This window comes from Branchiostoma lanceolatum, chromosome 4 (genome assembly GCF_035083965.1).
Source record: "Branchiostoma lanceolatum isolate klBraLanc5 chromosome 4, klBraLanc5.hap2, whole genome shotgun sequence".
NCBI classification, from domain to species: domain Eukaryota; kingdom Metazoa; phylum Chordata; class Leptocardii; order Amphioxiformes; family Branchiostomatidae; genus Branchiostoma; species Branchiostoma lanceolatum.
In genome coordinates, this window is record NC_089725.1 from 1,001,409 (window position 1) to 1,026,059 (window position 24,651).

At 41.2% G+C, this 24,651-nt stretch overlaps 1 protein-coding gene across 2 annotated transcripts in view; it reads left to right on the plus strand.

The window, feature by feature from the left end:
• Window positions 1–24,651, plus strand: part of LOC136432187 (fibrous sheath-interacting protein 1-like) — a 41,536-nt gene that overhangs the window by 9,058 nt on the left and 7,827 nt on the right. For both annotated transcript variants that reach the window (XM_066423232.1, XM_066423231.1), the window contains exons 8-11: window positions 822–985; window positions 9,608–9,706; window positions 22,966–23,076; window positions 23,757–23,828. In XM_066423232.1, coding sequence (XP_066279329.1) covers window positions 822–985; window positions 9,608–9,706; window positions 22,966–23,076; window positions 23,757–23,828 — 446 coding nt within the window. The remainder of the gene's footprint in view (window positions 1–821; window positions 986–9,607; window positions 9,707–22,965; window positions 23,077–23,756; window positions 23,829–24,651) is intronic.

Below are 24,651 nucleotides of genomic sequence, written 5' to 3' on the forward strand. Positions count from 1 at the left end.
CTCGAACAAAGAAATCATAACAACATCGATTCCAACCTCCAAATCTGGCATTCGAATTTTCGACATCGTCGCACCCAGCGCACTCAAAATGCATTCTAAATATTCTATGGAAGCCTGTGTGATACAAGTAGAACCCTGTGTGATACGGAAAATTATCACCCGGTCCGGAACACCCGTATCGAACGTTTTCGCGGCCCAGGTATGACATAAAGAAGGTTATATTATCGGTAGCGTTTGTATGTGTGTGTGTGTATGAATGGACAGCATAACTCGAGAAAGCATGGATGAATTGTATCAATATTTGATACGTGGGTAGGTCTTGATGAGACCTCAAAATTTTTAGATTTTGGGCCCCCTAGCAACTCGTTTCTGCATACTGCAGCGAATCTTCCAGTTTGATATCTCGTGTTCTGGGCATGTTATAGTCATGATTTTTGAGTGCTAGATAGCTCTTGTAGTGTGTATGAAACAGGCTTGAACCTGATTGAATGCATGTTAGTGACTGATGTGTACTTCATAAAGCATTCCCTAGGTGGCAGGCTTGATACATGGGCTGCACTTGACTTACACCAAGGATGAAAACCATGTATACAGCAGTATACAACACTTAAATGTGTATAGGGTTGCATTCTGATTGAATGAATGTTTAGTGACTGATGTGCAGTTAAAAAAATAGTCCCTAGGTGGCAGGCTTGACACATGGGATGTGCTTAACTTAGTAAACACCAAGGATGAAAAAATGTTATTGCTGTTATGCATGTGGTGTGTGATAAATGGCATTTGTATAACATTGCCTGATATTGTCTTTATTTTCCTGGCAGGTGGGCAAAATTCCCGCGCTAGTTCTCAACACAGCTCCGTCGCAGGTGCCGCTAGCGGCAAGGAAGATCAAAGAAGAAGAAGACGAGAGAAGAAAAAATCAAGCAGCAAGGAGGGCGGCTCTGGAGACAAAGAGAAACCCGATTTCATCAAGAGAAACATTCAGGTAATCTATTTACAAATGTTACTGTTGTTAGGAATGCCCCCTGGCAGTTAAGGATATAAGTGCAGCTAGAGCCAGCTAGAGCCAGGTAGTTTGGGTAGCTGCAGAATGCCCTTTTCAAGAAGAGAAGTGATTTAACTGCGTTAGACACAGACTATAAATAGGACAATAGATTAGCCAGGTAGCACCAGCTATGTAATTATTAGTGTCTAGTGCGTTTCAAGAGTTGCAGTGTTAAACATACGCCGTGACAGCCTCCTCCGATTACAAATGAGTGGTTCAAGTAAGTATATGCTGGTACCGGTAGTTGCAAATCATAGGTGTTGTTGGATGTATGTGCCTTTGTGTTAGATTACAATGTAGAAGATAATGATGGCCGTATAAGTTGTTCCAAAATTACTTTTCCGGAATCTTGCCAGGGGTGTGGACGTGTAGCGTCATTTTGTACTTGTTAAATGACATGTTTTGTCTGCTACCCCAAAATCTACAGTACAATGTTTAAGACTTTGTCTATGTTAAAGAATATAGTGAAGGCAGTATACGTTGTTCCAAAATGCATTTCCGGAATCCGCTAGGGGTTTGGACTAGTCATTTTGTTCTTGTTAAAAGACACACACTGTTTTCTGAAGTCTGCCACCCAAATTCTACAATCTTGCTCATAAAAAGTGACATATCAACATTGTGACAACTAACAAAACAGAATGATAAAAACCTTCACAGTGAAGGTAATATAGGAACTTAAAAATGACAACATTTTTTAAACCATAACTTCCTTCACACCACGTGTAGTACTTACTGCTTGCGGAAGCAGTTTTTCCTTTTACAGAATTTGAACATTTTAGTCATGCCTAACACGTCAAGTCCTCACCTGTGACAAAGTTACGACATCGCCATCTTAAAAACACGAGGACAATTTGTTACTGTGATGGACAAGCCAGGTGGTACACCGCAACAAGTTCTCCTCATAGCTAAGTGATGTTTGGAGCAAAACATAGAACTTTTCGTGTGATCTCTGCCATCGGTCCGCTCCCTTTCTTGGCAATGCGCTTTCCGTGCGTGATTCTGGTGTGTTTAGCTAGCTTGCGTTGTGATATTTTCATGGCCTGGGGTCCTGTGGATTTTTCAGTATTGATTGCTATTAGCCTTACCCTGGAGTGAACCTTGGGTAGGTTTAGATTTGCCCGCCCACAGCAAACCGTCGGGGCGTGTGTGTTTTTCCCATCTTCCCGAGCAGGAAAACACTGAGAAGCTCTTCTCAGCCACCAACTGTGCGCTGTTGAGAAATTGTCACCACCGTGTGAGTTTTCCTGTCAACCGTAGATGTTTGACCCAGTGGAGAGAGAAAGGCAATGGGAAACGCTTCCCGGCTGTACTGGCTTAGCTACCACGATGGAAAACATGTCAAATTGTTACTTAATAAGTACTTGTCAGTAATAGTACAGGAGTGGTAGTAAAGCTGATTTACTGAAAATTTGTGAAATGTTACTAAAAATGTGTAACTGTCAGTTACTGTTACAATACTGTGCAGGAGGAGAAACCTGAAAAACTTGTGTCATAGCTACCACCAACAATAAGAGATAGGAAGCCTTAAGTATTTGTCAGTAATAGTACAGGAGTGGTAGTAAAGCTGATTTACTGAAATGTTACTAAAATGGGACTGTCAGTAACTGTCAGATACTGTTACAAATGTACATTACTGACAGTCATATTTCAGTCCTGATGGTTTGCTGATGGAGCCCACCCTGTGCACAATTAGTCCAGTACCATAGAATGATAGCTTGATGTCTCTCTATCATTTTTTTGTATGATGTACTATGGGCCAGGTGGGACATTATGGTTCTAGGGCTCTTTATGCAAATATATTCAAATTAAGCAAATACGCCCCTAATTGATAGTAAAGCAGCATTAATTTTACTTGTGTACAACTTGTCCAAATGACATCAAACGTGGAGAAAGTCAAAAGCGGCTGGAGAGTGTTCATTTTCTTACCCTTGAAAGTGCCTGTCGTGTCTCTATGGCAACTGTTGCTAAGGAAGATATACTTCTATAGCAACAGAAAGGCCTAGAGCCTTATGCAGTGTTTTAAAGTGAGTTGAATTTATCAAACACTTGTTGGCAATGGGAAACTCTTCACAGTTGTGCCAGCTTAGCTACAGTGATAGAAAACATGTCAAACTTTTGTGGTAAAGTCATTGGTGAGATGTCAATGCACTCCCCAGTCCCAGACATGTTTCTTATTAGCTTTGGCACAGAGTCCCGAATTGAGTAACAGTCCTGCAACTGAGGAGGTGTTTTGAGAATTCTTGACGTCAATGTGACGCAATCTTGTAATCATGTTTGTAAACAACCAATAGCTACCAGAAAACAATCCTTTGAGTAAAATCAAAATGACGTAAACAACAATTGGAGTACTTAGAAACATTCAGGATGACTTCTGTGTTTGAATCAACAAAATATGTGCTAGCTATTTTGATTAGCAGGTTTAGAATTCTGACTTTTTCACTTGACCTAGATTATCATTGAAACTTTGTAATGTTAGGCGGTCAACGTCAGACGTATGATTATAATAATTTAAAACTAAACATGGACAGGCTATATGTCCTCTGACACTGTAAATGCCGTTAACACCCGGATTTAATTTTGTGGTAGGGAGAAATAGAGTGTTTGTGGTGGTTTTCAGCTTGAGGTTGAAACAAGAGAGTAGTCAGGCAAAAGAGAAAACAGGCATTTTTGTGGTGGTTTCCGGTTTGCAATGAAACCTCAAATGTCAAACCACTGCAGAAAAATGTCAACATCTACAGTATGAAATGCCTAGACTGTTTTTTTCTAACAGGTGTTTGTCATTCCGCAAGTCCTTGTATCTAAACGTTCCAACATTCGGGCGCGGTACGTTGTTTGTTATTTCATCGGTGCAGAGTATTAGCAGCGTAGGCTGGAAGCGCTGATGGTGGCTTTCATCACGAAACCTTCGGACTGTTTGGGAGCTGGCTGTGATTCTGTTTACACAGAACCCGTGTCCTGCACCATCCCTTATGGGCCTAGGAAAAAAAATGTTGCGTTTCTGGTTACCTGACCGACCTAAGCAAAAATCTGCCAACTCCAGCCTTTTTTTGGTCGACCGCTAGCAACGTACATGAAACTGACATCTAAGTGATGAAAATTAAAAATAGAATCCAAAAATGCTGTGTTTCCAGTTACCAGACCAACCAGAACACAAACCTGCCGACCCTAGCTTTTTTTTTGTCAACCAAGGTACATAAAACTCGATCTGACATCTGAAATCTTGTTTATTTGTTTGCATCCTTCCTGTATTTCACACTCCGTTAATAGATGAAGGCTTTGGACAGTTAATGTGGGGATGTGTAGTAAACTCTGTACTTCTATGAATGATATGATGCATCCCAGTTTTGCAACATTACACTGTATTTGTTGGATAACTTCGGTCAATATCTATAAAAAAACTTCAGAAAAAAAAGAAGAGAATCCCCACCTACCGACTCAATTTTTTCAGTACTGTAACCGGAAACGCAGTGATTTTTTTCCCTAGGCCTTACCAGCCTTGTATTAGACATCTTAATTGGAGGAGGGCAGGGTTCAGTGGAAGGGTGTGCCCAGGCCGGGGTGTGTGAGGAGCTCCAGAATTCCAGACATGCCAGGAAGCCCTGTGATTACTTCATGATGGGATATACTTCAACTTGATATTGTGAAATCCAGCCTTGTATCCACGGAGATTTGACCGTGATGGACATATATTTATATATGACTGAATAGTGACTTATAATGCTGGCTTTCTTGTACCTTTAGCAGTGGTTTCGGCGAACTTGACCTCATTCAGTATGACACACTTCTTGTGTGAACTCTGTGATATCCAGTGCCATGTGTTAGTCCAGCTGTAGGGAAGTTGTGTGTATGTTTTCCTCCTGCTTGTAATTTCTTGATCAAACAACCAACTTTTGAATTGTGATATTCTCCCATTTTCTTAAAGGCAACCAAAGCAATATTAGGGCCCCAAAATCTGATTTTGAAAGTCATTTCTATAGTTACATGATTAGTCTAAACAACGTTATCACAATTGTATAGCGACGTCCATGATGCAAAAATATGACTTCGTTGTAATATGAGAACTCACTGAAAATCGTCGCCAAGGTTTTTGTAAGCTCGCGAAACTAAGGGGATCACCGTATGGCATGTCTTTGCGCGGTTTTGAAATGGTCAAAGTATGAAGTTATTACACAAATGTGCTAGACAGTAAATGTCACTACAATAAAGATTTCAGCATTTTTTTCTCCATTTTTGGTCCCTAATATTGCTTTGGTTGCCTTTAAGAGATATCAGGCCGTGTTCATTTGATTATATGGATGACATCCTCTGACAACCACAAAACTGATGCAAGCTTGCAGAAAGAAAGAAAAAAGTTTGCTCATCATAACCTCACTGTAGCACCTGCTGTCAAATAAAAGGGTCTGAATGTCTTTTTCCGTGACACGTAGCAAGCAATCTTAATTCACTGTAACTCACAGCCAGCTCGAATTCGACATCAAGCGTTGTCGGTGAATTATTCGCGAAGCGCAATTGGTCACTTTAATTCTACGTAGCACGTCATTTGTTATCGTGAATTTATCGTTAAGCGTTATTGACAAGTTCTTCATATCACACAATTGAATGCCAGATGTCCCAAAGAAAGAATCCCAGTCGTATCGGCGTTCACAGCCTAATTTTGCCGGACACCCCATGAATACAATGGAACAATCCAGACCTGAATTAGATTACAATGTAGTACGGAAAGCTTTTTATCCCCATAATGTGCATCAAGATGGCCATGTTTTATTTTGTTGTAGTTGACTTCCTGAATTTAGCACAATGCGTAGGCAGTCCTACTGAGTTTAGCGTAAAACGGGCCCTCAGAAAGGAATTACGGATTACACATGTTTGTACAATGTATGTACAAATAGCTACTGAGTAAACATATCATCGTTACAAATTGACAGGCTCATATTCGCATGATGGGTCATTGAAAAGTGACCTGCAGGCCGATATGAGCTTCTGATCAATAAACTAAAGTTCAAACCAATAATCATGTCAACTTTAGTGTTCGCTCCCACAATAGAGTTATGGCATGAATAATGCTAGTATAACATTGGCACTCCCTTGAGGTACACCCTAAGGCTTGTCTGCATGCTTTCTACGTCACCGGCACCCTGGAAAATAAGTGAAATTTTTGTTCGTCAGTGTCATGTGAAACGAGTGACATTGAACAGATTTGACAGAATTAATGTGTGTTGCTGAAATCACTGTCTGGATGTAAAGGGATCATCTTTGCCTTGGCGGAAGGAGACGGCCTTGAGAAAAGGTCGGGTTATTCTGATCTTCTTGTGGTCACATTTCATTAGCAACGTTCAGGTTAATTTTGAACAAAACAGACCGCTTTGGACATTATCTGGGTACCATCCTCCGTTGTTACCGCTGCATGGCTCAACGTTTTTCTTGTTTGTAACCTTTGACAGCTTAAACTCACATAGCTGATATCTAGTGAAAAACTTTGTCACTGTATGGACCATAATCTCAGCAAGAACTGTCGTGGGTTGTCTAAAAATAAGTCTGAAGGAAAATCTAAAGACTCTTTAAAACAATCTCAAGCTAACAAATCACATGTAATTGAAATGGTATCAGGATTTTTAAAAAGATAATCTATTTTACATTTTACATCATAGTTGTCTCCAGGACCCATCACTAAGTTTCGGAACGGGTATCTGCCTGTGGGGAAGGGTGACTGTGTGATAGGAAGAATTTGTCAATAACGCTTAACGAAGAATCTGGACAACAAATATCATGCTACGTAGAATTAATTTACCAACAATGCGTTGAATTAGAGCGGGCTGTCTACGATTAACGACGATTTATAAAAAAGCTTGCTATGATTCAGGGAAAAAGGCACGCAGACCCTTTCCATGCCATGTTATACCGCGTAACATCCCGCCAGCCCTGTCAAAATTGTTTCTATACGCAGTATACACTACCTAGTTTTGTGGGGGTGGGGGCTGCTGTGTTTATTTGGGGCTGGGGGGTGGGGGATGTCGGCTGTCATTGGATGTTGGGCAGGCCAGCTATGTTGGACTATGCCAGTTTAATCTCATTGTAGGATGTAATAGCCTGAGCGGTATTTAGCTTGGATTATGTACTTATCGTACCCCTTGTAGCTTTGTACCGGTAATGTCCATACATGTCCTTTGGTACCCTGGGAGACCAGATCCCGTGATTTGGCGCGATCGCCCATTGTACATGCGCCCGAACTTTACAGGCCCCACTATGCTGTCGGCTCCCACAATCCAGCACGCCCCCGCTATCCGCTTGCCTCCGTGAGGGCGCGCGTGTGGTGGGCGATGGCGCCGAATCACGGGGTCTGGTCTCCCAGGCTACACTAGGCTGTATCACTTAGAACATGGTGGATCTTTTCAATAATGAGTCGTTTGCATGTCTCGAGTCGTCCCAATGTCCCCGGGCGGTAATTAACCTTTGGGCAGTACTCGAGATGGTCCATTCTGTCCGGCTGCATAATTACCCCTAATAACAGAGTACGATGAGACTTGATCAGATGTAATGATGTGTGAGATCGACCAAGCCCAGTCGTACATCAGTCCCACTCACGCACAGGTAACACCGTGTCATTAATCCATCAGTACAGTCTCTCCTCCACAAATCAACCGTAATTACGCCGGCACTCCGCCCCCTTTCAACAGGTGAACACTGGGTGAAAGGTAACGAAGTGCTGGAAAGGATAACCACGAATTGGCCAACATCACGAATTAAGGGCTTAAATTTCATTCTTGCCGACTTAACTTTGGCCTCATGATTTCTGGCATTACCAGCTTGGGATGACACCTTCCGACAAAAGTTAATTGGAACGATGATGATGTCAGTGTTGTAGCAACATTGAGCCACTGCTGACAGTACTCCGTGGGTGTATTGAACCTCGGCTTACACAACACCCTGAGTGTAAAAAGTAGATTTTTACTTTGTCAGCAAACAAGATATTCAAGTACTCAAGTCTTTGTGACATTAAAAGTATTCAAACTATGGCTCCCAGAGGTATTCATACTCAATACAATGCCAAACAAAGGCACGAAATAACACAAATATTTAGAATGATACTGTGACCTCCGTGGTATGCATTTCTGCGGACAGACAATAGACTGCAAAAAAGGCTTTAAATTGCTCATGAAGAGGTTAAGAAGTCTGCTTACACAGCAACGTGTCTTGACATATTTTCTGCATTGTTGTTTGAAATACTTGCTAGTATCTTTTGTGTGAGGTCCATTGAGGCTGAAAACCGTAATGAACAATTAACATTTTTGTAGAAGAGCCCCACGCACATGGCTCGGGACTCGGGAGGTAACTCAAAGAGCAAGGCCACAAATGGTAGCCAACCACAACATAAATACTTCACCGCAAATTACAATGGGAAGGGCTTCATGTCTAGCTGTCTATTTCCATCTATGCGTGACGTTGTCAATCTTGTCTTTTGTTGGTAGTAAGATGGCACTGCATTGGTTGATAGTAAACCTTGGTTCAGCATTGCTTTTTTGTGTGAAGATCACAGATCTAGAATAATGTAGCGGAACTACTAACTATAATCCACAGTAATTTTGATTGTATTTTCTACGGTAACCTCACCACACTGCTAATATTCTGTCTTCTTCACATTTTTTTTCCTCGCCCTCTTGCTTCACTTCAAAATTAAGGTTGCAGAACGAAGTATTTATCTGCGACCCCCGGAGTCTATGACGTCGCAGCAAAACTTTCTAACCTCCTTGGTTGCAGTAAAAATGTAGTCCAACAAAGATCTTTACCACCTTGTGAAAGCTAACAATTCATGAATGTAACTGTATGGTCGGCTTTTAGATTAATTTAAGAAGATTGTGAAGTTTGCCCAGTTGATGAATAAATGCACATACATGTACTCTTTACAGCTGGCTGCGGAAGGGGGGGGGGTGTTAGCTGAAATTCCATTGACCTCTGCATGACCCCATTTAAAAGACGGTATCAAATCTTATAAAACCAATTTGTGGGGCCTTAGGGGCAGTGGGTTCTTTTTAATCTACAGAACTGTATCTAAGGCACGGTATTGGAAGGAGCCCATCCCTCTCCTTCCACCGGTGTTTACCTCCCCAACCGAAGTCAGGTACTCATTTTAAAACCTGGGTGGACGTGAGGAAAGTCATGTAAAGTGCCTTTCCCAAGGACACAACGTGTAGCCAGGACTGCCAGGAATCAAACCCGTTACCTCTCGATTTCCCGCTAGTGTAGCCACCCGGCCATTCAGCGCCACAAATTCTACAGGACAAAACAAAATACTACTGTAAATGCATTTAAATTCACAAGGTCTTTATTTCGCTAAGGCGAAAATGGACTGTTTGTGGCGTTTGTCTAAGTTCGCGGTGAAACGTTGCCGCAAAAACCGCAAACATAAAACCACAGCGAACATTTCTGCATTTACAGTATATACTTTTGCATGGCTGTAACTGTATAGAATTGAGAGGAGGTGCTAAAAGTACTTTTTGGCAAAACCTCCGGGGCTAGCCTAATATTTTCAGTTTCTGACATTCGACCTGTGTGTTGTTGCTACAGTTGGCGTCTGATGCGAACAGCCTGATTGCCATGACGGACGATGAGAAGAAACGACTGGAGGAGCTTCTGGAGAACATTGATACAGAGGAAGACAGTCAGGTGAGTTCTGCACACAGATGCGCAAGGGTGAGGGTAAAGGTGAAAGTGATCTCAAACCAGTTAAGCTCACTAAAGAGCTAGTATTCTTCCACTGGTCGTGACAGAGAAGGCAGACACTACATGTACAAATGTATGTACAGTATTTACAGGTTCACTGTACCAGGGAAATTCCCCTAGCTCTTTTCCACAAGTACAGTGGACCACGGCTTAATGTCCCGTCCTAAGGTTCCGGGTCGGAGTTCGAATCTGACCGGGGGTTGGGTCATGACCCGGTAATCTGCCGGAAGTGCGTGGTCATCACCCTGATTTCTGCCCGAGATTGCTTGGTGATGGTTTTAGCTGTGTACAAATATTTTGAATCTTCTGAAAAGCCCGTGAGTTGTAGTATTTTTGGGCGCGGTGCAGTTGGTTCGCTATCGAAGCCTTTTTTGTATTAGTCCGCGGCAACGGTGATGCGGTTTTCTCACCTGATGACCCAAATAGCATCGTTTTTAATGCATTTTCACCGAATTTGCGTCATCGGAGATTGCGAAAAAGTTTTTATTTTTTTCATTTCATTAGCTTTCTCAGCATATATGCCGTGACCCCAGGAAAACTCGTTTTTACCGAGCAGGCTCGATCAAAAAAGTGAGAAAACAAGAGTCTTAGGACCCAAAATCTCCATGAAACTTTGTTGTTTTATTAAACCAGTTCCCCCCATTCTATATCGCTCAATGGTATGACCCACACTGGCCGGGCAAGGGGAGAAGTGGCTATAAATAGCTACTGACCTAGATAAGAGACCAACAGATGGTGCGACCTCAAAGCCCACAATAGAGTAGATATTCCTCATTACTTATGCAAATTCAGTATGAATTTGCATAATTAGCACTTCAGTTTGTACATCTCTGTCCAACCTACCTGCATATCAAATAACATGAAAATCTGTCGCTCCATTCTTCAGTTATTCTCCTTGCAAAATATTTACAAACACGCCATTGCAGTTCCAGTGACACATAGCAGGGGGCCCAAAATCGACCTTGACCTTTCTCCTCCCAGCACCTACCCACATACCAAATATCATTTCAATCCATCCACACGTTCTTCAGTTATGCTGATTTTAAGCGTCCGGTGACACATACATACACACACGGTGACACAAACATACACACATGCGCACACACACGCAAATACACTAACTTCGCATGATTTGCACTTCAGTGTGTACATCTCTGTCCAACCTACCTGCGTACCAAATAACATGAAAATCTGTTCAGTTATACCCCTTTAGAACATTTTTACAAATAGGCCATTGCAGTTCCAGGGACACAAACCAGGGGGCCCAAAATTGACCTTGACCATTCTCCTCCCAGCGCATACCCACATACCAAATATCATTACAATCCATCTACACGTTCTACAGTTATGCTGACTTTAAGCATCCGACGACACCCATGCAAACGATTTACCTCCTTACTTATGCAAATTCGGTCTCATTTGCATAGTTTGCACTTAAGTGTGTACAACTTGGTCTAACCTACCTGTGTACCAAAGAACATGACGATCTGTCGATCCACTCTTCAGTTCTTCTACATTGAAGATTTTAACAAGTACGCCATTGCAGTTCCAGTCACACATGCCAGGGGGCCCAAAATCGACCTTGACCTTCCTCCTCCTAACACCCACCCACATACCAAAAATCATTACAATCCATGTACAGGTTCTACAGTTATGGTGACTTTAAGCGTCTGGTGACACATACATACACACAAACACCAAACGCAAGCAAAACAGTATCTCCATGAAAAAGCCTTTTTTGATGGAGATAAAAATGATAATTTTCGGGTGCAAAATTTACATTTTACTACTAATGGTTTCTACCCAAAATAAAGGGACAGCGGACAATACCGATAAATACATCGGAAAACAGCAGAAAACCGCTTTTCGACCATGTGATTACATTTTCTGTCCTACTTTTCTTGGCGGAATTGTAGCTCGTCGACCTGAGGGTGTCGGCCTACATACGAAATCGCAAAAAAACTCCGGTCCGAGACCTTAAGGACTGTGACCCTTTCCAATAGCATGCATGTCGGGTGAGCCACAACAGATGGGATTCCCAACCTCTTGGTCTGGAGTCGCTAACCACTGGACTAGCTAGCTAGCAAGATATTTTGATTCACCTTTAAAATTCATTTCAACAGAGGCACAATGGAAGTGCGTTTGAACAATTCTGTGGAAGCCTGTGTGATAACCCAAAATATCACCCAGTCTGGAACACCCCTATTGAATGTTACCATGGCCCAGGTATGACATAAGATATGTTATGTCACAATGCCCTGCTCTAAAAATAGGGGACTGGCTGCAGTCTCTTTTGTCTGTTGGCTTGGAAGTGATAATGACAGTATCCGACAACCATTCTTCTCAATGGGTCGAACTGTCTGGCACTTGGGTCCCAGCCCTTCCCGCGAACCAGCTTTAGCTCAAACAACAGGAACTATTGTCTCGTTTACTTTGTCTATTTTATTTTCTATAGACCTTTTTCACACGGCGGACATGATAGAATGAAAACGAGGCCCTTGTGGCAAATAATAGACCGATCCTAACTGTCAATCACAATTAGCAGTTAAGCCAATGATTACCTGATAATTAGATAATCGACCAATGAGGAAGTGGCTGCATGACCGTCAAATATTTGCATTTTTATGGTTTTATTTTGCATGTCTACGTTTTGACGGAGGAGGGCGGGGACTATGGGATCGGTCATTACATTAGTTATGATATTGATACTTGGATATCATATTTTAAGACTTAATGTGATTTAGGAGGAAAACTAAATCTGTACATTATTTTTGCTTCTTTGCCTCATTGGCCTCGTCTTCATTCTATCATGTCTGCCACGCGGGAAAAGTGTATTTTACTACATGTGTATCTAAAATTATCTTCACTTTATTTGCATATCAAGTCATAGTTCTTGGTTAAAAACCTGCTGATCAACAAATCTTGCTCAGCAGTGTCACTGACGAAAAGAAGTGGATTCTTCTTGAAACCATTTCCAAACTTTAATCCAGTTGCTTGAGTAACTGCTATTTGGCATTCGTCTCAATGTCATGGCTTAAATCTTCCCACCATAGACAAGGATTACTGAGATTATTTGTACAATGCCACACGACACATAAAGTGGGGATAGAATTACACAGGTTGAAGTTTATAGTAAATTCTGCTCGCTAACTCACGCACCTCAAGGTTAACGACTCATCCTTAAATTCTCCCCAGAAAGCAAAGTTTTGACAGCTGACAGTTTTAAACATGCAAAGCAAGCTCTTAGATTATTTGTTCTGCCGATTCTTTTACAACAAGAGCTTAGGCAATGAATGGGAGATGTTTCCATAACTTTATGCTCCGCTGTTTTATGTTTAAAAAAACATCCTATCTTAGGCCCAGTCTGTGTTATTTCTAGGCTGTTATGAAAGCGGCCTGCATATTTTGACAACATCGGAAACAAGTTCAAGTTTATAGGTAGAGACGGTCCCACCTGGCAAGTTCGGTAACTTGATGCTACACTACAGTTTCTCTGCTTCAGCTTTGCTCAGTATGATTGCATCTGGTATATCATGGCTTTGATGTAGGGCCACACTGATTTGATTATATGGATGACATCCTCTAGGCATGCAAATTAAAGTGATGCGAACGTGCGGAAAAAAAGTTGCCCCCCCCACCCCCCCCCCCCCACCCCAAATTTTTTAGCCTTTATTATGAAATCTACCTGGTCAGGAAGGTTTCACAAATGACTGAACTTACAGAACTGGTATACCAAACAATAAATTGTCATTATTTGTATTCTTTCACATACATGTATTCTTGCAAGACTTTGGAGTACTTTGGGGATCGAAATATATTTTGTACAAGGAGTAAGTCTACGAAAAAATCAAATTTTACAATAGGAAAAGAGCCATTGTATGACACTAGTATCCATTATCCAATATTTTTAGGTAATTCACGGCATGTTGCTCTTCTTGCAGCTTCTTTGTATGATTTACTTTTTTTTCAAATGGACAAAAATGATGCGCGAAGCGTGAGGATGGCATCCATAATCAAGTCAGCATGGCCTGAGTATAAAAAAAACTTACACCCATCTCTTGTGTAACTTGCTGTAACTATGTAAGCTCACTCTCAAAATTCTTTTCTTTGTTTTTTGACCCAACTTCTCTTGAACAATGATGTTCGGAGCATTCATTCAAAACACTGAGTTCTCCTGACAAATCTTCAGGAGGCCCAGCCATAGCCTTTAGCTCTGTGTGGCCGTCGACAGATGTTGTTGAGATCAAAGGCACGGTCCCCAAAGAAGGCTCTCACGTTTCGCCGGGGGTCTCTTCTAGAGGGTTTTTCCCAGTGTCCTTGCCGATAGTTTGTATCTGTAGGAAAGTTACTTTCATCAGTTGCAATTGTGGAATGTAAGCACTGCAAGCTTCTCATCACTGGTAGGATTTGGGACCATCCTTTGGGAATGGTGGGATGTGCCCCAAACCCCAACATCTCCTGGTGATGACGGAGGTTTAAAGCCATTGGTTTTTAATTGTGTCAGCCGAGAAAAGAGCTTGAGAAAGGTTGAGACCACTTCGAGAACTGAGACTTGAGAGTCAGAGAAAGCTAGACAAAATTAGGGTTGCTTAAGCCCCCCTCTCACTGGAACCGCGACGCGTTGGCGACCTCGCTGCGTCCTAGATTGAATTTGAGTTAGCCTTGACTTTACAATGGGAATACCATGCAAAACGTACAAGTATGACTAAAAAAAACAAGAATCACACAGCGCGTAAAAAGGGTAGTTTTTTTATCGATAAAATTGGTTTAGCGCGGTCGGAGCGAGGTCGCCAACGTGTCGCGGGTCCAGTGAGGGGGGGGGGGGGGGGGCTTAAGAATATCTCATGTTCTGGACAGACATGCTGTGGTCACAATTTTCAGGTGTGCATGGGAGAAACTGACATAAGTTTGGGCCCTCTGGCAGGTTGTTGAGGATTCGCAGGAGCTTTTTTGTGAAAGAGTCATATTGCTCTTCACATCTAGCCTCGACTACAGGGACACACTTGATTATAAGAGTCTGCACTTCAATTGCATTGAGTCTCAGAAAGCTTTTTATCTGGGCTTCCCCCCCACATGTGTAAATCTACATATTGCACACAACGATGAGGCACAACAGATCCACACAACTTAATATATACCTATAGTTTTCTACAATGCACCTCACAATAAGTGACTAATTACCATTTGAGCTTATTGGCACTGCACTAAGGCCTGACATTCACGAGGAAAATTTCTGGACATACGACACCGTTTGGGAGTGTCGCAGAGTGTCGCGTCTTCTCTGGTGGTGGCATACGATGGGCTATAAAGATGGCCATGCTACAACATTGAGGGCCGATTCACGCGCAAAAAAGGCGTTGTACGCAGACTTTGTCGTACGCCGTTGTCATACGTCTAGAAAGTTTCCTTGTGTAAATCAGACCTGATACAGCAGTCCACTGCATGTAGCACAGCAGACAGTTTAATGCAGATCTATCAACAGCTCAATGCTTGGGCATCAACCTCAGGAAACATAAATTCAATGCCCCTTAAATCCGATACTTTTCAGTACCCTCTTGCCGATTAAGATCCAGCAGGGTGATGCAAAATCTGTTAATTGCATTCCAAGACGAGCGAAGTACAAAGAATGAAAAGGTACATTCATAGAGTTGTAAAGATTGAATTTGGCAACTACTAGGTCATCAAATTACTGACCAGTTTTAATTACGTTATATAGGTCATTGGAAGGGCGGGGTGACCTCCTTGAGGACGCCATTTCTAACCCGTAGCTGCCAACACTGAATGACCGTGTCGGCCATTAAAGTTTTTTGTCAAGACACCAAGAATAAAGTGCCTGATGGTTGACTGGGAAGAAAGAAGTATCTATGACTGTGAATAACAAACGACTTAGTGTCTAATTAATGTTTCCCTCGGAATAGAACTGTGAAAAAACTTAGCAAAAGTATGGTTTGAATTTAATTTTCTAGGGTATCAAACTGTTTGATCTTTTTCCAAGCTCCATTATTCATTGACTTTATAGTCCTTAACGGTGCCAGCTACATGTATCCTAGGCCTGAACCATGCAAGCCTGTCTCCAGGACCAGTCTCTTCATCCCAAGACAAAGGTCTGCTTGTTGGGACGGAGGAAAATTTCACCCTTTCCATCCAAAAATTTTTAACTTCATGACATGATACTGATGAAAATGTATTTTTGTAAGCTTAAAGTGATAGATTTAACAATGAAAATCAATAACATGGGCTTTCAAACAATGAGCGAGATGGAAAATAATTGAATGCTGGAGGAAGCCCTGTCCTGAGCCCACCTATAGCTACTGGCAACTTCTGACCGACTGCACTTCAGCCGACCGATGAGGATGATCATCGCGTGCCTGTTCGCACGCCAAAGCACGGTCATAGCGTGCAGTCTGGCACGTTCATAGTCCCTTCGCAACATATCCTTGAACCTGTGTGTGTATTTCTTGCGGGCATCTCTGGATGTGACCCTTATCCCGCTTTGTACAGAATATTTACGACCCCTCATAGAGTGCTCCACTATTACGGTACCATTGGGAAGATTCCTGTTCCTTTAGATGTAAGCTAGCACTTTCCTTTATCCTATTCAAATGTAGTTAAGCCACACCAATTTGACCAGCTATTACTTAGAATAAGTAATATTTTGATGAAAGAACACTGAAATACTGACCCGATGACCTCATAATTTTGAAGACCAAAGAATTTCTGGATTTCACACCATGACCTTCTAAAAATATCTTGCTCTCTCACGCAAAGCTTGTAAATTGAAATGTAAGTACCCATCTTATTTACACCATCAACCAGGAAAGATGAAAAACACAATTTTTGTATGTCTGATTCTTGACAATAATTGGTTTGAAGTTGTTTTTGGGGGGGATGGTTCTGGAATAATCTGGTGTAGAACATATATATCATATGATATAGTTTTTTCCATTTTATCACAACCTTTTTCTTAAACAAAAATACAGAAAAATTACTAGTTTGGCTCGATTTATATGAGGAAAATCGCTGGACGTACAACAACGGTGTATGACAAGGACATACGTTCGCGGTCATACGGTGTCGCGTGTACAATCATGTAAATTGGCCTGTAGTGTCATTTGATGCACATTTTTATGGCCCGTTGTACGTCTATCCTAATGATGCCACGGGCCGATTTATAGGCAGCAATGAAGGGTGTCGTACAAACGCTGTACAGTGTACAGCAAGCAATTGTGTATACCCAGCAATTTTCCTTGTGTAAATCGTGACTTACAACTGTACAGCTTTAGGGTGCTGCCTAAAGATGGTGGTAACGACTAAGGACCAGGATTTGGGCCGTTCTGGAAGCGTGCCTAAAATGATGGGTCTGAGATCCATTGGCTGAAGGAAATTTACTGCAACAGGTGCCATTAACCAGTGATTATCTGTGTGCATAGCCTAGTTGTGGGCAGTAAGTGCTAACAGTTCACACATGTGGGGAAACTTTCTGGCCCATTGCATTCCCCAATGCAAAGTGTAAATGGTGCTATTACTGGGATTAGATTCCTGCCCCAGGATTCTGTTGAAACCTGCTGCTACTTAGCTGTTCTGCACCAGCGGTAAGAGGGGCAGGCCTCTGCCACATGAAAGGACTTTTGGGCTGGAAAACTTTTGATCTATGCACGCCGACCTTGGAAGTCTCCGCCTGGCCATAAATTTCCACCATCAACACACAGGAATGCGAGAAGATGATGGATATCCCCTTAGGTGGCTGTTTACAATGTATTGTATGCTGCACTGCACGAAATCCAATCTTTAAGCATACCTTAAAGCATATGTAAAGATTGAAATTAAAGATTATCAGAGACGAAAAAACACAATCTTTACGCAATTTTGCTTTAAGGTACGTATGCTTAAAGATTGGATTTCTGAAACCTGCTGCTACTTACCAATCTTTAAGCATACTTTAAAGCATTGGTAAAGATTGAAATTAAAGATTATGAAAGACGAAAAACCCCAATCTTTACGCATGCTTTAGAAAAAAATTTGTGTTCATAAGAAGAAGAAAAACAATGATAAAGGTGTGATCGTATCGGAACGTCCTTAATGTGATGCCCTTCCAGGCAACTTGAAGTGTACCTGCCAAAAGTCTTGTTCTAGTTTTCCGTGGACAACACAAGACTGCGTTGCCAAGAATGCCTCCCATCTCGTGGTCGATATCCATCTGCAGGGCAGGGTACTGTTGTGTACCTTGGAGTGATTTAAAGTTCAAACTGCAAACAATGTGGTCTAATGGAGTCCAACAGTCTCTGCCACCCGCCTTATGTGATCAATCAGTAAAGGGCCAATGGACTTTTAACGACAATGTGGGATGGATGACTAGATTCCAGTACTTGCAGAAAACTGGCTCGGGGGTCCACGCCGGTAAACACTGTTCCTAGGCCTTCAGGCCACCTTTTTTTCCTAAAGGAATGTCATCTGCTAAAGTTTTACTGGAAAGTGGAGAATCAGTGTCCCTACTGCCCTACACAAGCTCCTACCCATGTTGTGTTTGAAAACATTTTGAAGGTCATGAATGAACGCGGCTTCAACAATTGACAGCAGCTTTTTAAAATTTTTTATTATCATTGCATTTCACAAAATGAACAACACATAATAGAAAACAGAAGAAAAGAAAGTACAGGAATATAACATAAGCCATGGATCCAAAACAATAAGTAAAGCTGGAACAGAAATGAGCTATAAGTAATATCCATAAAAGTAATGATATCATTGGGAAATAGATATAACAAAATCAATATCAACCAAAGATTACAGAATGAAATATGAAAAGTCCATGTCAACAAAAACTATCAGAATGTAAATAACAAAAAGAACCAATAGTTACTGATCAGTGGCAAATACTAGTAAATATGGCAAAAAACAATATCAACCAAGAATAACAGTTAGTACGTTTGATCAAAATTTCAACAAAATTCTAGACAATTTGTCAATACAGAGGACAAAAGAAGAAATCTTAATCAAATGCGTGCATCATTTCCCCCCATTTGTTGTAATGTGTTGAAAGTTTGTTCTGAAACACTTAACAGTTAAGAACAAACTTAACAGCAGCTTAATGCCGATCAAGAATATGACGGCGAAGTACATGCAGGTGCGAGATCACAACAATCTGCATTTGCAGCAGGAAATGTCGCATTACCGTACCTTTTTTCAACGAGCTAAACGCAAGTTACCATCATGAATGCAAAGTTCGAGCTGACTTGATGTTCACATTATGACCTAAGGCTGTCACGGGTTCATACATAGGTCTTAGGCAGCGTTCAATTTGACGGAAATAAGTACCGGTAAGACGATATATATTATCATGATATGGCGCCAGGTCGCTGCAACCGACGTTGTCAATGTCAACGCCCCATTGTTGGGAGTCACTGTACCATAATGCCATCTACAGACAATGTATTGTCCCCTTGTCTTTTATCCATTGTTCTCTCCTTTGATTAATCATAGATAATCATTAATCCGTGGCACCTTGCTACTTAATTCAACAATGGCGGAGCTGTGTTCAGGTCCAAATGAAGCATCTTGAGACCTTGCAGACAATCAGTCATTACCTGACAGCTGTTTTTTTTTCTTTTAAAACACAAAGCAGGTGAAAAGTCTGCTTCGCTCCAGGCCAAACTTCTGCACATGATCCAACAGAAACCGCGCAACGCTATCCCATTCTATATGGACTTGCCAAGAAGAAGAAACTCGGTTAAAGGCAATATTTGATAAAGAAGGTACCGTTAGCTACATTTTTGTTCTGCAAAAGCTGGCCAATGGACCAAACTGCTCAAAAAGTTTCGGCCATGTATACTTTACCTCGTGTGAAGGTCAGATGGAAAATTCTGTATTTGTATCAAATACTGTAAAAGGGGAAAATGTTCGCTGGGATTTTATTTCACGGTAGGGAGAAAATGAAGTGTTGGCGGTGGTTTAAAATTTGCAGTTCAAACAAATGATAGAACAGTTGTCACCTTGAAGATTAGGGTAGTTGACTAAAAAATGTTCTAGTTCATTTCCAACTTGACTTTAAGATGATCCATCATTCTGTAAATGCCTACTAGGTGTGACAGTCTTGTATGTCGATCTGGCCAGGTACATGTATTGTACTGTAAATGTGGAAATTTTCATGGTAGTTTAATGTTTGCGTTTTTGCTGTATTACCCCTTCACCGCAAACTTTAAGAAATAACATGAAAATCAGTCGTTCCTTTCTTCAGTTATTCTCCTTGGAAGATTTTTACAAATACGCCATTGCAGTTCTAGTGACACTTACCAGGGGGCCCAAAATTGACCTTGAACTTTTTTCATGGAGTTAAAAATGCTTTTTCTGTCTTCTATCCCCCCTTTTTTTCAACCGCGAACGCTCCATTTTCTCCCTACCATGAAATGAAATCCCCGCAAACCTAAAGGCATTTACAGTAATCAGGTGACAGGCCTAAATCAGAAGTTTGACTTAAAAGACAACGAAAAGTTTGACATAGATTTTGGAAATGGTGTGTCAAGTGAACATCACAGCAGGTGCACAGTAATTGAAGTAAAATACAGCTACTAATTTGAGACAAGCCGAGATTTGAACGGACCATCGGCTCAGAAGCCGCGGGTACTGCTGAGGATTATGGGATAGAGGCAACGATTTGTACCCCCCTAATGCTAGGCCGGGCAGCTGTCAGCTGGGACGTGTAATGATAGCCTGTTTAGGCGGAGCTACTGTCTGTTTTGTGTTTAACAAACCTTTTAGCACATTCATTATCCAGCTTATTAAGGATGTGTGTAGATTGAGCAGTTGTGTGTTGTGGCAACACCTCCCTGAAACCATCATGGGGGATAGCTGAGGGTCTGCATCCTCTTTTCCGTAAGGTGTAAACAGCCTATTTTGATTTCCCGTAATTCGTAGGAAAAGCCGTGTTATGCACATAAGTCGTAGCCAGGCAACCCAATTTTCCGTAATTGCCTTTCTTGTTTTAGCGTAATATGTATGGGGGTTCTTCTGAATTCAGCATAAAGTTTTCGGGATCCCCCCATGCAGACCCTCATAGGTCTCCACAGGTGTGATAGACCAAAGGGGCTGCTTGAAGTTCCATTAAAGTTGTTTTGCTGTTCTTAAAAGGTTACACTTCATCCAGGTCAGATCAGTCATACCATCCTCTTGGTTTTCTGTAAACTTCATGTTGGATAGTGTTGTGAACTACATGTACCATCTGCCATCACCATAATGCCTTTTTCAGTAAGGTGTAGCGAGCTACACGTATACTGTAATTCTTGATTTGTTAACAGTAACTTAATTTTAGCTATTTTAACAGTCACTAGTCTACGGCTAAAATTTTATCATCGCAAATGTTTGATCACTAACATTTGTGACAATGATGTTTGTTCCCACCGTTGAAATTAAATGCAGTGCACTACTCACTTTTCCCACAAACCGCTAAAATTACCAACTGCAATATCAAAATGGATTTGCACTATTCTAATTCACTGTTAATCGTAGCTGGCATGCTGTAATTCAATGTAAAGCGTTGTCGGTGTTATTCGTGAAGCGTAATTGGTCGCTTTGATTCTGCAAAGCTCGTCATTTGTTATCCCAAATTCTTCGTTTAGCATTACTGACAAATTATTCCTATCGTTAAGTCGACTGCTGGATTGTGCAAAACTCATAACGGAGTGTCTGGTTGCGTCAGTGTTCGCAGACTTGTTTTGCAAGATACTCTTGAGTGCAATGGCACAACGCAATGAACCAAAAACCTTTTGCAATGAAAGGTCATTTTACCATAAAATAAACCTGAACTTACCGTTAAACGTTGTCGGCCCCCTAAATTTACCGTTAAGCTTTGCCAGGATCCCCCCATGCAGACCCTCTAATAACAGCCAGCCAAGTGATCAAACCACAGGAGCTGATTTTAATTGCCACTTTGAGTTGATACACCTAATATCCCTTGTTGTTATATTTACATTACTTGATTCTTGTTAAGATAAGTGTGATAGCCTACTGTTGAAAGGGGTCTTCCGTAGTGTCAGCTGTCGCCTCCTGATATAGATCAAAGTAAACTTGTGGTGTCTAGGGCAAAGAAGAAGCTATAAAATACTGTAAATGCAAAATGTTTGCGATGGTTTTATGTCCCTTTCACCACAAACTTAAAACCACCGCAAAATATTCTATCCAATACTGTAGCAGTATGAGACTATAGAGCTGCCGCAAATTTAAAACTATTGCACTCCATTTTTGCCTTAGCGCGAAATAAAAACCATGCGAACTTAAATGCAATAGGATTATGTCCCTTTTATTATGCTGTGGTGAAATCCAAACCTTAATGCAAAGGTTTGAACTGAGTCCTTTTTATGTTCAATGTTATATTTTTCTTTGAAAGGTACAGTGTAGGAATGGCAAAAAAATATTGGATATTTTAGATTAGATCTGTAGATGTAATATACAGTACTATCTAACTAGGTAAAAATCACAATATTATAGCATGAATTTCATGTAGTTTTATCTGTTGACTCAGCTGCCCTTTAAAGAGACCCGAAAATTGTGCTTCCTGTGGTTTGAGGAAATTTCATCACCTTGTACATTCTACCATCTGTGCTAGGCAGTTAGTAACATGTTCAGCGTTTCTGCCTTCTTGTTAATTTCTCCTGAGTGGGCCCTACATACATTGTACATGTACAAGTCGTTTAGACACACGACAAACTTTGATTTTGCAGTATGTAAAATATAAATGGCATATTGGAAAAGGGTCTGCATTCACATGGTAGTTCCTGGCAACACTTAGTGGTAAATTGACTTTGTCTTTGCGAAAAGTTTCGTGAAGAAATTCGTTGGATTGTTCCATTGTATTCATGGGGGTGTCGGGCATAACTAGTCTGTGAACACCGACATACATGTAACAGGACTTTTGGGCCATCAAAAGCTACATGTACATGTATCAACCACTCTGATTTGATGATGGTACCATCTTCAGATCAAAAGATACAAAAAACTGCAGTACCATAAGCTGGGTGGGGCCCAAAAATTTAATCATTTCACAGTCTCTTCAAGATCTACATGTACCAACACAACAAATATCAACACAATCCACCCAAGCATTCTCAAGTTATCCTGTTAACAGACACACACACACAGGGTGTAACAGGGTAATATTCCCTTATATGCAGATATATATGATTATATATGCTAATATATTCCACCTGTAGGCTGCAGACACACCTGTTAACCCCTTCCAGCTGGCACTGGTCCCCGGCACTGGTTTCACACCAGAGGAGGACGACATGAAGGCACTCAGAGACATCGACTCTAAACTACAGGTCAGATTAGTCTAATAGTTACATGCATCACCATATGCATTTATTGATATTGAATGAAAGAGTGTTACTATACATTCATGACGAAAGCTAGGGCTAGACAGATGTCATCTATTGTATGGCTTAAGGCCATGTTTTTTAATTATATGGATGGCATGATGCAAGCGTGCAAATAAAAAGTTCGGCAAAAAAATTTGCCTTCATTATGAAATCAGGAAGGATGAACAAAACTTTTAAAACACACAAATTATATACCAGATAAAAGATTCTTCTTTTTCGTTCTTTCACATCTTCTTCTTTGGCTTTGGAATTGATTTTGGCATCCTACGACATTAGTGTCTCCAAGATTGGCAAAGTCTATGCTGTTATATTAAATACGCACCAATTGGCTTAGGGATGAAATAAGTCGGGTATATGACTTACTTTGCTGGTTTTATCTGAATATCTTAAAACTGATTACCATGTACTGTAAATTCACTTATTTTAGCAGAGACGGTTGAAACAATTCTGTACTACTGTAGCAGCACATTGGACACGCATATTTAAAGTGAATTTGTTGTGTGGAGGTCATGAAAAAATATGCAAATATAAAGTTAACCCACTGCGAACATTTCAAAATTTACAGTACACTGATGTTATATTGACTATACTCCTTCATAAATTGGTATTTGTATGCCTTACAGGTGTTGTTACCACCACATGATTATGAGTCGATCTGTAGCAGTCCCAGGAACTTCGACATACAGAATGACGAGGTAAGGCTTTAGGATTGAAAATATATAGAATACAACACGGGGTATTCCGTATCAACCGAGGTACCAGCCCGACCGAGGGTAGGATCGCCCGACGGCCGTAGGAATACACCGTGATGCGGAATACACAGTCACGTTGTTGTATTTTATTTGTCATACCCACCCGAGAAAACACACATTTCAATGCGGAATTCACCAGAAGTTGAAGGAGTTTTGTGTCTTCGAACAAAAAACTGTAGCAACATTGATCCGGTATTTGAATTTTCGCAGCAACGCAACCGGCGCGCTTGAAATGCATTCTAAATATTCTATGGAAGCCCGGAACACCCGTATCAAACGTTTTCGCGGCCCAGGTATGACATAATATTGTTTAAAGTATTTTACAGTATTTTACATTCCTTTGTTCGTTCAGACCCTTGTAGTGCGTAGTGGCACACATAGGGCAGCAAGTTTCCTTGCTGTTTCAGTAGCAGGGTATACTTTTACAGCGAAGGGTTGCTATCCCATCCCCTTTAACATGCTCAAGCCAACTCCTTCAACACGGAACCCCCCAATGTAATGTCCCACCATTCTGAAATCATCACCTCTTGTAAACCTAAAAGTATAATGTACTTGTGTAGGAAATGAGCAGCGCTATCTCCCTAGGATGTCTAATGATGTTAAATAGAAAGCAGCTGTACGACATTAATGTTTTACTACCTCCTATATCAGTATGAATGGACTTAATCTGCATGAGCTTTGAAGAAGTTAAGTTCCCGCGACTACACGCAGATGCCGGTCCGCCCCGAAATTCTTCACAAGGCCAAGGTAGCTAGGGGGAGTAAAT